Source organism: Paramacrobiotus metropolitanus, unplaced genomic scaffold (assembly GCF_019649055.1).
Source record: "Paramacrobiotus metropolitanus isolate TYO unplaced genomic scaffold, Prichtersi_v1.0 Parri_scaffold0000133, whole genome shotgun sequence".
NCBI classification, from domain to species: domain Eukaryota; kingdom Metazoa; phylum Tardigrada; class Eutardigrada; order Parachela; family Macrobiotidae; genus Paramacrobiotus; species Paramacrobiotus metropolitanus.
In genome coordinates, this window is record NW_026570353.1 from 98,017 (window position 1) to 112,539 (window position 14,523).

At 44.8% G+C, this 14,523-nt stretch overlaps 2 protein-coding genes and 1 long non-coding RNA gene across 3 annotated transcripts; 2 read left to right on the forward strand and 1 right to left on the reverse strand.

The window, feature by feature from the left end:
* The first annotated feature begins 224 nt into the window (after positions 1 to 224).
* LOC129598970 (BTB/POZ domain-containing protein 6-like) lies at positions 225 to 3,150 on the forward strand. Its single transcript, XM_055497066.1, has 8 exons — positions 225 to 301; positions 357 to 567; positions 623 to 745; positions 896 to 1,031; positions 1,086 to 1,264; positions 2,366 to 2,501; positions 2,564 to 2,620; positions 3,142 to 3,150. Exons 2-8 carry the CDS (start codon positions 398 to 400, stop codon positions 3,148 to 3,150), a joined length of 810 nt encoding a protein of 269 aa, XP_055353041.1. The 5' UTR covers positions 225 to 301; positions 357 to 397.
* A 1,877-nt stretch (positions 3,151 to 5,027) lies between these two features.
* LOC129598981 (uncharacterized) lies at positions 5,028 to 5,560 on the reverse strand. The gene is made up of 3 exons (XR_008691844.1): positions 5,424 to 5,560; positions 5,219 to 5,341; positions 5,028 to 5,055 (listed from the first exon to the last, which is right to left on the reverse strand). It is a non-coding gene; the product is annotated as an uncharacterized LOC129598981 (long non-coding RNA).
* Positions 5,561 to 7,058: 1,498 nt separating this feature from the next.
* LOC129598960 (uncharacterized) lies at positions 7,059 to 9,733 on the forward strand. The gene is made up of 3 exons (XM_055497054.1): positions 7,059 to 8,210; positions 8,604 to 9,261; positions 9,356 to 9,733. The coding sequence occupies exons 1-2, from the start codon at positions 7,207 to 7,209 to the stop codon at positions 8,923 to 8,925; spliced, it is 1,326 nt and encodes a 441-aa protein (XP_055353029.1). The 5' UTR covers positions 7,059 to 7,206; the 3' UTR covers positions 8,926 to 9,261; positions 9,356 to 9,733.
* The last annotated feature ends 4,790 nt before the right edge of the window (positions 9,734 to 14,523 follow it).

Here is a 14,523-nt window from a genome sequence, read left to right on the forward strand (position 1 = left end):
TTGATGCGATCGTTTTAGAAGTTATTGTGAAATTTTTCTGTGAACTGCAGTAAATCAATAAAGAAGTCTCTGGAGATATATTTTAAAAGAGTAAGTACTGCTTGGCCGGGATAGAGTCGTTACATAATGATGTCACCTCTTGGTGGCCCTTTAATTTACCACCAAAGTGCAACCACCGCAATGCGGCGTCTCCATGACGTGTCGTGAATATTTACAGATTTTCATTTGCAGACTTGCAGTTACAAGTTACAGAATTATTTTTCACTTTCTGAATATCGGAAAAATTATTGGATTTTAACCTGTGAGTTTAAACTTCGACATTTGGCATTCTTTCTCTTCCATGAATTTCTTTGCAGTTTGCATTGAGTGATAAGCTGCCAATCCCATAAATCTAGCCATGTCCATGAGCGCAGCTTCGCCGACTCTTCCAGACAACGGAAAGCCTGGTGCAGGAATCGATGGGATTGTCCACTTCGTCAAGCAGCCATTGGCGAGAGGGGAGCTCAGCGATGTGCGCTTTACAGTGGGTCGCCACTTTGGCCAGATTCGTCAGTTTTCTGCGCATAAGTAAGAATTTTTGATGTACTGGGTTGATCTTGCCGCGGACGTTGATCGTGTGCAGGTTTGTCCTGGGCTTTCGCAGTCCCGTGTTCCGGACGATGTTTTACGGCAGACTGCCTGAAAAGGGTCAGGATACGATTGACATTCCGGATATTCATCCAGACGCCTTTGGCATCGTGCTAAGGTTTGTGAACTAGCGCGAGGAACTTTCTGTCTGTTGAAACTTGTTATCAGATTCGGATAGAGGTCGGCGCCTCTGATGTTGTTCAAAAGAGCCGACATCAAAGGAGACGCGATTTACGGTATTGTATGGCCGTTCTTGGTCTGGTTGCAGTTTCATATGCACCGACGATGTGGATAATCTGGATGCTGACAATGTTTTCGCCACCTTGAGATGCGCCGACAAATACGATTTGCTGAATCCAGACAACTGTTTGTCTACGTTGAAGGAGGTACCATCGCCTTACGACGTATGTCGTGAGTGTAAGCGCACCGATTTAATACGGGCTTCTTTTTGTCTGCAGGCTCTTGGTTGGCATGCGGAGAGCACCGTGGAAATATGTCTGGCTTTAGTGGATGCGAAAACGGCTGCAGTTTTGCGAACGGAGGCATTTGTTAACATCTCTCGATCGTTGCTGCGAACCATTTTGCAGCGCGACACGCTGACTGCGGAGGAAAACGCTATTTACTTGGCTGTTGAACGGCGCGTGCAGATAACAACACAATTCTGAATACTGCTCTAGTAAGCAGTAACAGGACCCCTACCGTCTACGTTTATCACCCAGTCTGATTCACCCACGCAGTTCACAATATTTCAACAGGTCGAGTGCTAATAAAAGCAGTTGTGGGGTTAGAAATCTTGAATTGGTTTAAGAGCCACATTCTAGATTTAAGTACTGTATCCGCTCGCACATCTTGAACCACAGAGTCCGTGTACGGGAAAAACACGCATTCAATATACACACTCTAACCGGGCAAAATGCACGACTACGAAATATTCCTCATTTGGTTTCAAGATGAACAGTTCTTCTTGTGAATTTTTGTTTATTAAATCAAGTCTTTTCATTTAAATGGCAATTCACTCTGGAAAAAAAAGGTTCTGTAGCTGAAAGCTCGCATTGTTCGGTGGTTCATCGCCATCAAGAATGTTGACGCGGAACGTACCCCTCCCCCTCCAGGGGCACCCCAAAAACCACAACAAAATCCGTTTGTAACTCGTGCTTACGCCAAAGCTGTATGTTAATGGCTGCTTTCGAGCCTAAACATGATAAAAATTGTTAGAGCTCTAATTTTTTTCATTATTCAAGAAGTTCTCCAGTCCAGATGTTGTAAGACATCAGAAATTTATCAAATCGCGAATCGCGCGTTTGGCCCGGTTAGAGTGTGTATATTGAATGCGCGTTTTTCCCGTACACACACTCTGTGGTCCAAGATGTGCGAGCGAATACAGTAGCCTTAAAGACATACAAATACAACGACGAGTTAACGGAAGCAGTATAGACTTTTAACGGAAACTAGAATCCTTGGTTTACCGGCAGAGTGTCCCTAACACAAAGCGCGTTGCCTCTATTAATGTGGATAGAAAAATGCTGCAGGAAAAGCCATTTGGGTGTGTCTGGCAAGCGGACAGAGGGTAACCCTCTTACCGGTCACAACTTTTGTGAGTTTTCTTAGACGTCGCACAAGTGACGGTTGGTGAGCCTAGGCAGAGCTGTTCCGCGTCCGATGCTATCCACTAGGCGCTTGAAGGCTTTGGTTCAGATTTCATAATCCTATTATGTGCCACGGATATTGTCTCTTGCAGGTGGGCAGCAGCGGCATGCACTCGTACCGGCACAGATGCTTCTGGTGGGAACCGCCGCCTGATGCTGGGTGGCGCGTTGTTTCTCGTACGATTTCCGCTGTTGGGTAACTCTCAGCTGGCTGAAGGTCCCGGCAAGGTAAGTTCGCGGAAGGGTAACGTAATGGTTTCTGAACATTATTTTGGCTTTTGTTGTGGCAGAGCGGTCTGCTGACCGATGCAGAGATGCTGAACTTGTTTATGTACCGGAATTCCTTGGTAAAGCCACAGGTCCCTTTTCCCACTGAGCACCGACGATTTTTAAGCGGACCCCAATGGCCGAGCTCGAGCATCTTTATCGATTTTTCTCTTGGCACTCTGGTTCAGACAAGAGGTCGGTGACTCGGTGGGATCCCGTCAAAACAAGAAAGGTCAACCTCCAGCAAAGCGTCGATAAAAAAGGTTCTGGTAGAGCCATGCTGAATCGGATAAGTAGGATTATAGTAAATGTTTATTCCCAATGCGGATTATTCGGTGCGGAGAAGGATGCCGAGGAATGGTAAACGCGGATTTATTTTCGACCTTAAGTTGATTTCTTCGATTCTTGCCATAATAAACTTTGAGCATTCTGATAAGAACTGAACGAAATTCTTGTTTTATTTGTTTTTTTCCCATGCACTGCAATTGCGGCATACCAATGTATGAACAGTAATGAGGCAATTTGATTTACTTCCGGTTTATAATGTTTCAGCATTCTGGCAGAACACATAATGTTACTTATACTGTTATATATTTTGCAGTTATGTTGAATAAACTGATCAGCTTCCGAGCTACCTAACTGGTTTCAACGCCAATTTCTGGATAAAAGCAACCGCAAAATGAAAAATTGCTCACCGTCTGAATGTGCTGTCCGCGTACAACTTAACTAAACTGTTGTAATAGCATTAAAACCTAGTTCTGTCATTATCTTATAGCAGGTCACTGATACATACAGCCATACGGTGCACTACTGGTACTCGCAGTCGTCGTTTGGTCTCTTTTCTTTCGGCCAATGTTTTCACAATCAGTCCTCGGATCGTACATATTTTTTCACTATCTATTGTTTGATTTCGCATTTAGTTTTCACCACCTGGCTATTCAAACGAAAGGTAACAACAAAAGCCGTTCACAAAAATCAAGACAACGTCTCCATTGCAAACCCCAACCATCAGCCAGTTTGCTATGCGTCAAGAGCGGAAATCGCACATGGAATAACGCGGTGCCCAACATCTAACGCCGGTTGGCGTCCGAAGCTTCCATCGCAAGGCGAGTACAGGCCGCCACTGCCCATCTACAACAAATGTTATCGGTAAATAACTGGAGCCCTCACATTTAACATGTTAACACACTTCGATGTTCTTTGCCTTTCGGACAACTTATGGAGTCCCGTGCCGGATGCCAGAGACGCAGTATTCTCTGCGTTGTTCCGCATTATTAAACTAAATTATTGTTTACTACTTAGTAACGTGTGAAAGCTGGTAAACAAAGCAGTTATTATGACGCAATCAATTTCTGAACAGCTTTAGTCGCGTGGAACAACGCGGAGAATACTGGTGTCCAGCACGCGGATTTATATTGAATACGAAAAATCGAAAAACGTCAAAGCATTTATTTTACGGAATTCCTGATGGAATATCCTTCCACACATCACTAACATAAGTGCCTATTACTGTATGAGTGACATGTACCACGATAACCCACATCAAAACTCATCTTAGGTCTAGGAAGTGAACCAAACGGCAGACTCAGCCGTGTCTACGCTTCAGTGTACCGTTCTGCAGCCAAGTAAATAACGTGCTCCTCCGCCGACAGCGTGTCGCGTTGCACAATGCTTTGCAACGTGTCCAAAGAGATATCGGTGAATGCATCCGTCTGCAGCACTGCAGTAGCGTTAGCATCCACGCAAGTCAGGCACGGCTCCACAGTGCTGTTCTTAAAACCCTGCAGCCCTACGTTTACCTCGTACAACGTAAACCACAGGGAAAAAGCTTAACTTTTATTTCATGACAGCTGCACTCCCGACAACTGTGTCCACGCAGTTGCATCAACTTATATACCACATCAATATGCATGCTCGCACAACACGCTCATATCGCATACAGCCACAAAAGCTATAAAAACACACGCACCAATCTGACCACTGCACATCCGCTCCTGCAGGCCAGATTAGTCCTGCCTTCCTCTCATTCACACTTGACCATCGGTCACAAACACTCATGCATATAAATGCATAACACCATAAAGACATAAATGTCCCGCACAAATATGATCATAAATGATACAGCTCAGACCGGCACAAACAACACCATAAAGATACATACAGCCATGCAATCCACGCTATCCGGTGTCCATGGTCGTAAACCACCACGATCGTAACACTGTGAGCATGCCAACACACAGCCTATAAGCCGCGCAACCAATCGTTCTTTTTTGTAACTTCTGAAGAATATAGTCACGCTAACATCAAGACATTCGTGCCTGTGTCAAAGTGGCCAAGCAGTTCTCAGCATTCAAATGGCCCAGGATGTAGTCGGAGCAGATCTGTACCATCTGCGGCAAATCCGATTTGCCGCAGATGGTACAGATCAGCTCCGACTACATATTTGTCGGCGCAGCCCATGGTGGCGAAAGCACTGTCAGCATCGAGGTGGTCAACTGCGTCCATGTACATGAAACTTCAAGAACAAAAAAACGGCTAATATCACAACTATGCCTTGCAAGAGATGAAAAGACAGCAATATCACATATCACAACAATTTCTCATGGCACGGTGCGTTATGCAGCAAAAACCATGTTTTACTGACAAGAAGGTAACACAATATGAGAATATCGACGCACCTCAGCAGATTGGCAAATACTGAATATCAGAATGTCGATGGCTTCCTCGCATTTCTCAAGCAAAGTAGCAAACTACCGTGGAACATCGTACGGAACACGGCGCTTCGAATGCTCAATACCAGTCTGAAAACAGTCCTTAAACTTCAGTTACCGTGGCACGTAATCAACCAGTTTGTACAAATAAGTAGATAACGAGGGACCTTACCTGTGTGCGGAAAAGTTCTGCACATTGCCAAAGTCACGTCCCACGGAGAAGCGCACACCGGGGAGTTCTCCATTGGCAAACGTTCGTTTCATTATATCAGCTAGTTGCTCCTTGCCCAGTTCCTGCTGCTTTGGAGTCTTCGCTGTAGTTTCATCTGTAGACATGATGGCTACGTATGCGGTAGCAGAGCAAGCAACAGTAGCAGGGCAGCGTCGTCAACAAAATAATGAATACCTAAAACCAATCACCCACTTGACCACTTCTTGCAAGTAAAAGTTGAAAAAATGAAATGGCCAAAATTTTTACATTTGCCAGGGGCCAAGGCTGTCGTACCACGGCGGTAAAACAGCCACCCACAGGCGAGGGTGGCATTAACACCTTCAAGTACTTACTCGTAGTAAACGTAAACATTATTAACAGGCGTTGTGAGACTTATATGATACATGACTTATATGACTTATATGACTTATATGACTTATATCATGTCTTGATACCTACTGTATCGCATATTTTGATTCATCATTTGCTTCACTTTCAGCCTTTTGAGCTGCTTCTAGTTCTAAGTTCCCGTGCGAATTCAGCTCTTCAGCTCAGCTCTTTATTCAGCTCTTGTGCCCGAGTAGTCTGTGACTCTGTGTGCGTTTTTAATCGCTTATTTGCGCAAAAATCTTTGACGTGGTCATATGTACTCGTATAGTTGATTCAAAGTCCAACGAAAAATATAATTGTACGGGCAACGGAACCACCGGCTTCTAGATGGGTGCGAAATCAAGTGGGTTAGCCAGTTGGGGAGATTTTGTTCTGCAAGCACTCGTCTCGATAAATCACAGAATGGATAAAAGTATTATACAGTAAAACGATTTCGTATTGACGAAAAACTATGACAAAATGTCAAAAACAGGGGCGTAATATGCGACTCCACACTGGCTACAGACGAATCATATACAGGCTGGTCAGAAATGACCGGACGACCCAGATACGGCGGAAATAAGGCAAATGGACGGCGCCATCGTCATTAAGACCTGAGGTCGTATTAATCGTAACTGCCGTTTGTGGGCGCGAGGACAGGAACCGTTTGTGGGCGCGAACGGAAAAAACTTTATTATAATGGAAATGGCAACTAAAAGTCCCATTGCGCCAATTCGTGTGGCGACTCGACGAACAAACGCCGGAATTACGAAGCCATCAAGGCGACATTAAAACTGCACCCAGTCTGCCGCTTGGTGCCGCAGCCGAATTTCATAACCAATAACCGAATTTAATAACAAATTAAAATTTAATAACCAATATACTTTACCGTGTAGGCGTGTACGTAGTGGTTTATTTAAAAACATAATAACTTAACGATTTCTAGTCACTTCCTTGATCTTTCTCCGCTAACTTCCCATGGACAATATCAGAAAATTTATAACTGTATGAGAATTTTTGATGTTTACTGCCCTTCCATCATAGCCTTACGCCAATCGATATTATGATGATTCATGCACACTATTCCTGTCCAACCGCGTCATAGTGTCGCTGCATTTCTGTTAGCCGTACTCGTAACAAGACGTAGCTCCGGCTGTTCTCGCATACTATCGATCAATTATCTACGCAGCGCTCAGCAGGCACAACGTCTTCCCCGTAGTGAGCAGATTCCAGATATAAGGCTTAAAGCTCTATAGTGTAAGCCACAATATCTGCTGCCAGTTTGCTTTTTGCCATCCGCCTGTTTCCATTTGAAAGACGTTTGTTTATCAGATACATAATCAAAATTCCCTAATCAGCTACTTGAACTGCCGAAATGGCCAGCCAGCGTCCCACAAAGAAGTCGACAAAATCGCGCTTCGATCGCTGGATACGCAAGTCCTGGGAAGAGTTGTCGCTCACTCCACGACGCAAAGACGCTCCCCAAACAGACGATGCCGAAGGTGCTCATACAACGTTACTCAGCGCTCCCCCGTCCTCTGCCGATCAGGGCTCTAGCATCGACGACAACAATTGCGGACAAATTCTGGGAAAAACTCTGCAACCAGTTGTGTACGAAGTCATAGAGGAGCAGTTCATTCTGGGTTATCTGTGCGACGTAGACAGGGAAAGAGAGCGCGTCCTGGTGGATTTCGACTGTTACGGCAACCCACCCTTGTGGCTGCCCGCCGCGAATGTGCAGAAGAATCGTCCACTAGATAGTTGGGATCTCCGCTACCAAAAAACGGTTGAAGCCGCTGTGCGGTTGGAATCCGACCAACCCTATGTATTTTATCCAGCGCGCATTATTTCTCACCATGACCGGCAGGACGGCGGCATGAGTCCGATTTGTGTAGAACTGACACCTGCGGGCGGCGATGTACCCATTCGGAAATTTGTCTATCCGCTCCAGCTGCGCATTGTGTGGAATTTTCAGCTCAGCGCGTACGCTCTCGAAAGACGCTCGGTACTTAGATGCTGTCATCAGCTTTTAAAACAAACAGCGCCCCTCGATTTTGGGCCGGATGCCGAAGGCATTGATCTGCAGCGGTTGTTGGAGGCGTTCAACGAAACTCCGCGGATAAAAGTGGTACGGCTATGGCTGGACACCCAGTGCGTTCACTGTGTCTATACGAAACGAGGAAAGGGTGTTTTCAGTGAGACGTACTTGAAAATTCTAGTTCAAAAATCGCGGTGTCACGTGATGGCGCCCGAGAAACTTGTGGACTTCAATATGCTTGGTGCCCATCGGGACAGTTCTTTGGTAAAGCTGCCGTATGAAGTGTTGGAGAGGACCGTGCTGGCAATCCAGGACATCCACAGCGTGGTTAGCGCTCGAAAGTAAGTTGCGAAAAAGCAAGCATGGTGCTAACAATTATTAAGACAGCCGAACTCGAATTTTCTAAATAGCGCTGCGTGCGAGCTTCTAGCTGTGTCGATCTGGAATCAGCGCAAGGTCATCAGTAGTCTTTGTTAGGTGTTCTCACGGTGTGACTATAATTGCGGTTGTAAGAATCAGTACAACACAAATTTACAGGCCCAGATGAGATCTTCGTTTATGTAAAGAACGAAAGCACCACTAAAAGAAATGCAAAAAAAACGGACTCGTGAATGTTTATTATGTCAAGCGTAGGGCAGGCATGGACAACAAGGTGAACTGATTAGGAACTTGATGCTGCTTTAGTACTATTTAAAATTCCAAAGACTGAGTTGCCTAAGGGGTTTTTATTGCAGAGTGTGCAAATGCTGGCACGACATTCTCGGTCGAAATGGCATTAACCAACATGTCGCTATCGACCTGACCAATTTGCTGCCCGAATCCTCCAACGGCCCGGAGCGAAATTATAACCGCACTCATCTTATAAACATCCTCGACACTATCGTGAATACAAAGACCGTGTCGCTGACGCTGATAAACGGCGATCTAAGTATGGAATTCGGCATGTACATCTTTGGGTTTCTGTCGATTAAAGTAACGCGTTTGCAAATAATCTTCCTGAAGAATGTAGTATTGTCATACGCCGTGGCATTGAACTATGAGAAAATTGAACTATGAGAAAAAGCGGCTGGAGTGGGCCAATCTCAGTCATCTAATGCAAGCCTGCCGCGTACTGCATCTGCGCAACGCCATCGTTCCTTCCCTCTTCGGCTCCATCGCCGGAGTGTTTTCCGTGCCGGCCGAATCTCGGTTGGACATCGACGGTTTTGTGGAGAAACTCGTGCTGGACTGCACGCTTGATGAAGCCGATCGGATGCAACATTTTGTGAAGGCTTTAGACGCTAGTTGCCCCGCGTTCACGGATTGCGAGAGAAAACACACTGACGAATCCTACCGTTCGACACTTTCGCGTGCCGAATATCCGCTACGAAACCAGCTCCTCATGATCCAGCTGTAAGTGATGTGTTTATTACTCTGTGCACACGTTTTTGTGAAGTGGTAACATGAAATTAAAAATTATCTTTAATTAGAGATCTGGTATGTCTAGGCTGAATCAAGCGATAACCGGACAAATGCAACCACCGTTGTCCAGACTCGCCGCCTATGCCTTCCGTTGCTCTTATCCCACGGAGTCATCCCCCAGCTTCGTCTCTGGCAGCCGTCATCTTTCCCGCCCAACGTAACGTGATACGAGTCACATAGATGGAGCATTCCGGAATTAAAAGCAGTTTTGTTTACCTAGTGCAGTTTAATAATGCCCTCTTTGGGTATCACGGTCATTCTGCCTTATCAGCAATCGATGTTTTGTTGTAAGCGCGCCCGCATTCTGTGCAGGATTGCCGTAGGACATCAGCGCAGCGGATAAATTCATCGACTCCAGCGCAACAAATTTTTGAAGTTTCTGCCAATGTATAGTTTTTCAAGATACGGCCGAAAATACACTTTTATGGAACTACCTGGATGGGTGCGTAATTAAGTCGGTTAGCCGGTTGGTTGAATTTTGTTCTGCAAATCAGTGGACAAATTACGGAATGGATAGAAGAAGAGAAGTAGTAGAACCAGCGGTTTGATGGTAGTACACATAGCGGGCTCTCCTATTGGTCGGTTTAGCCTGAGTACCGCCCCCTATAGTCTAGGGTATACAAATAGCGGAATATGGTCTGTACACTGTACTGTATATACAGATCAGTCTGGACTGATGGTGTGTACGAATAGCGTACAGTTCATGTACTGTGTACAATAGCGTATTGGTTGGTTTGATCTGAATACCGCCCATAATGCACCGCGTACAACAGTGTATTGGCTAACATTATATTACGATGCCACTTTAAACCAGATGTATTGCACTGCAGTGACTTGTGATCAAGTGCACAGGTCAAACTTTCCAAGTCATCATTCTTAGTTTTCACTTCTGTAAGTCACCATCTAAGGAATTATATCTGCAGCACTACAACTGGATTAACGTGCGTGATCGTGTGCTATCATTATGAAAGTTGTTTTGCTGGAAACTGCAAAGATCGTTTGCACGTTTGAAAGGGTTTTATTTTAATGTTATCATTGTTGATGTCCGCGTTTTGTTAATTTTGCACTCGGATCTGTACTGATTTTGGACTATTTCTCATCTTGTACTGATTGACTGGCACGGAACAGCACGTGTTAGTGCTGGCGGAGTAGAGAAGTGTCCGCATTCTGGAGAAACTCCATACGGTAAGTGAATGTGTACGTGTTAAGTACTTTTTTCCGCACTTTCTCATAGTTTTCATCCCTGCATACATTTAGTTGCACCAAGTTATACCTTCTTTGCGTCGTTCACAAATTCTTTCTTTGAGATTCTCTCTGTTTAATTACTGTCTCTCCTTCAACTTTGACGCGACAATCTCAAGATTCTTATTGTGCTACGAAGTGCATGGCGCCGCACCAGGTGCATTCTCACTTTCGCTTCTTTACTTTCCCACGTGCTTCATATGACAATCTCAACATTCCAGCTGCCTAATTATCTGTCCTGTGACTCTGACGCGACATTCTCAAGTTTCTTTCATGCTTGACGCGACATTTTCAAGATTCCTATTGTCTTACCGTCTTGCTTGGCGCCACGCCAGGTGCATTCTCACAATCCTTACCACATGCTGCATAACATTCCACCTGTCTGATTCCTGTCTGTCCCTGAACTGTGCCTTGACATTCTGAGATTTTCTTGCTCGACACGAGATTCTCAACTTTCCTACATGTTTGACGTGAAAACTGAGTCGCTACTGATGGTGCATGCAATTTTTTGAGATGATAAAACATGGTTAAACTTCATCGGGCGCCACTTTTTAGATGATAACACATGGTGCAACTTCATCGGGTAGAGCTTCTGAAATGATTTTTTTTGTTTTTTTTTTGTTTTTTTTTTTGCGAAACATGCAACACATGGTGCAACTTCATCGAGTGCAACTTGCACAACTTTCTAGATGATAACACATGGTTCAACTTCATCGGGCGCAATTTTTGTTTTTTTTTGACATCGTGTTTTGTAACCACAGGCCAATATGGGACGATGCAAGCAAGTTCCGGTACGAAACCGGAGTCGCAGAACGGTTTTTCTAGATAAAGAAAAGTCGCCAATCCTTTCAACACCGAGACCGTCTACTTCAGTTACTGGACAATGTCCAAGATGCGGAACCATGGTTTCCAAGCCTATAAGTGCCCACATCTTGCAACACTGCTCGTATATTTCCAAGTGTTTCAAAGAATTTGCAGAAAAAGAAAGTTCTGCGGCTAAACGGGCTGTGGATGCGCTTGAAACGCTGCACTATCCTGGAAAACGGTTTGTTAAGCAGTTGGATAAAGTGACCAGTGCCTTGGCTCATGGTTCAGGTGTTCGCGTGGCGAGAACATTCCGTGCTGACCAATACAATCGCTATATGACCGACGGGGATTTTACCGACTCTTGGTCGCTCAGCAATCTTGCTGCATCGCTGGACTGCGTCAACTTGAAAAGTCTTCTTCAGATGCTTGCAACGAAAGGCAGCTTCTTGATTCCTGTGTCAACAACAAACAAGCAAATGCACAAAGATCTTATCTCTCATGTGTCCGTGATGGCGCTACTCAATAACGGTAAAGATTTGTTTCTGAATTTCAATGATGTCATGTCATGTCATGTCTTTCGTAGGCCCAGAAATAAAAATCATGTTCTTCAATCCAAGTGGCAAGAAGTGCTCGTCCAAATTCATTGGCCGCGCCTTCATCGAAGCTGTTCTGGATGAGTCTAAGCCGTACCCTGAGTTGTATAACTTCTTCCATCAACAATGGCCGGAGATACCTAAAGACTTTCAGCACCTGCTGCCTGACAGCGTACAACATGGTGCAACATTGTTCAGTGAAGCATGCACGCACTTGTCTCGTTATTTTATCAACACCACTTTGGAAAAGGTAAGAATCGATATTTTCTTTCTTTATTTCATTTTTCAATTATGATTTCTGTACAGGTTGTTTCTGGCCAAGATATACGATTTGCCATGCGTGACACAGCTGTCGAAATACAGCTGTTTGGTTGGCAAATTATTTATTCCCGTCATACAACGTTGGAAAAGAGCAATGCCCTCCGTAACCAGATTCAAAAGCAAATTGGCTGCCACTACATTCTAAATTTGGCCACAGATCTTAGGTATGGCACAGAATTCTACGTGTAAGCAGTACTCTAGCTAATCAAGGGCTTCTTTTGTAGTTCTGAGCCTTCAACATTGAATAAAGTGGATACTAACTACATTGCTGCCATGGATCATGATCTCATGGATAACGACAACGACTTTGACGACTACGGATATAATTTCGGCCAATTCTTCAATCCTTATTCACCGCCTGGTAGTCCATTCAACTGGTCACAAGTCTACACACCACCGCAATCGCCAGCCACACAATCCGATGAAACGCATGAACCCATGGAAGTTACTGTGGAAAACGTCCTGGATGTGGATGAAAATGTTCAGGCAGGTGGTGCAGAGGCGATGGATGTCGACGTGCAAGACAACGACGACGATGTGGAAGAAGCTATTGTTGCGAATCATGTTCCTTCCCAGGAATTATTCAGCCAACCTGTTCAGAATGTCAACGTTCCTGAGTCAGACCAATCCTTACCGTCGGAATCGGACTGGTCCAAAGTTTTTACGCTCCAGAAGATAAGTCACAATCACAACAAAAAGTTCAACCATCATCAGTATTTCTACAGCCTCAAAATCAAGTCTTTGCCGCAAGAGTTTGATACAGTAACGTCATTGGAAGCCCTGCCTGAAGTGTTTAAAGCAGTTTGGAAAGCCTGTTCTAAAGATTTCCAGCCGGACGACGCTGTCTGCCTAACACTGTTCACCCGGACTATGGAAAATCCCATGCATTTAAAAATGCAGTTCTTCAATAATTTTAATCCGCGCGACCTGACGGAGATGGTAATGAAGATCAACTCAGGTGGACTTTTCTGTATCGATGATTCTCTACGGCTCGTTATTCAACGTACGGTCATTCCCGCTGGTGGTGCTGCTAAGCGCAAGCATATTCACTCAACCCACGATCGGAAACGATTTGCGACTTCAATTGTGCAAGTTGATGTCGGTTATAATCTGTGTTTGCCAGCATGCCTTGTGCTTGGACGGTTCTATCACGATCCTGCAAAGAACACACGGAACTGGAAGCAACTGACTGATAGACGAGATAAGAAAATACAAGGACTTGCAGCGGATTTGGTGGAAGAAGCTGGACTTACTGTCGGAACCAAGTTTTCCTTAAACGACATTGAACGATTCCAAACAACTGTCCTTAAGGAGTTCCAGATCAAAGTTGTTAGAGCCGAACAAGGTAACATCATTATTGCCAGGTGTCCCGAAAGGCAGGGTAAGCTGAAAACCATCTATCTTCTGTACGAGAATGGCCATTTTGATCTGATAACCAGTCCATCCGGATTCCATCGACGTGGTTATTACTGTGAGTTGTGTGACAAGTCGTACGTTCAGAAAGAAAAACATCGATGCCAAGGCAAATGTCTCAAGTGTTATCGCCCGAAAGAAATCTGTACCGAGCCAGAGGCATCCAGCAGGATTCTGTGCCAAGATTGCAATCGCGAGTTCAACAATGACACCTGCTTTGATCTTCACAAGAAAGAACGCAAAAACGGGCGGCCATATTGCACAGAATTGTTTATCTGCCCGAAATGTGGAGTGTTTGTCAGTTTGCTTAATCGTAAGACCAAGAAGCACGAATGTGGTGAAATGTATTGTCACCCGTGCCAGGATTGGGTAGATCAAGCGACTCACAAGTGCTACCTTAAACCTTTAGAGCCTCGTGTTCATGGATCAAGTTCGAATTACATCTTTTCGATTACGAGACTTACGTGGACGCGGAAGGAATTCATAGACCTTGTTATGTCGTCGCACAATACACGAGTGGAGAAGAGTTTCGCTTTCCTCCAGATAATGTGTTCATGACCGGTTATGATGTTCAGAAAGAATTTGGCCAATGGGTATATTCAGAGAAACACCGAGGATACACATTGATTGCACACAACTTTCGCGGTTACGACGGACACTTCCTACTTTCGTATCTTCTGGAAAACAATCTCAAAGGAGTTGAAGTCATACGACGCGGCAGTCAACTTCTTGATCTCCGTTACCCGGCTTTGGAAATCAAGGCGCGCGACACTCTTAACTTTGTCATGACGAAACTATCCAATTTTCCGAAAGCTGT

What these genes read in the sequence shown, in the direction of transcription:
- LOC129598960 (XM_055497054.1), top strand. Translation starts at nt 7,207, where the DNA reads ATGGCCAGCCAGCGTCCCACAAAGAAGTCGACAAAATCGCGCTTCGAT. An exon ending in AGCGTGGTTAGCGCTCGAAA is followed by an intron (nt 8,211 to 8,603) that starts GTAAGTTGCGAA and finishes TTTTTATTGCAG; the next exon opens with AGTGTGCAAATGCTGGCACG.
- LOC129598970 (XM_055497066.1), top strand. Translation starts at nt 398, where the DNA reads ATGTCCATGAGCGCAGCTTCGCCGACTCTTCCAGACAACGGAAAGCCT. An exon ending in CGTCAGTTTTCTGCGCATAA is followed by an intron (nt 568 to 622) that starts GTAAGAATTTTT and finishes GATCGTGTGCAG; the next exon opens with GTTTGTCCTGGGCTTTCGCA. An exon ending in GCCTTTGGCATCGTGCTAAG is followed by an intron (nt 746 to 895) that starts GTTTGTGAACTA and finishes GTCTGGTTGCAG; the next exon opens with TTTCATATGCACCGACGATG.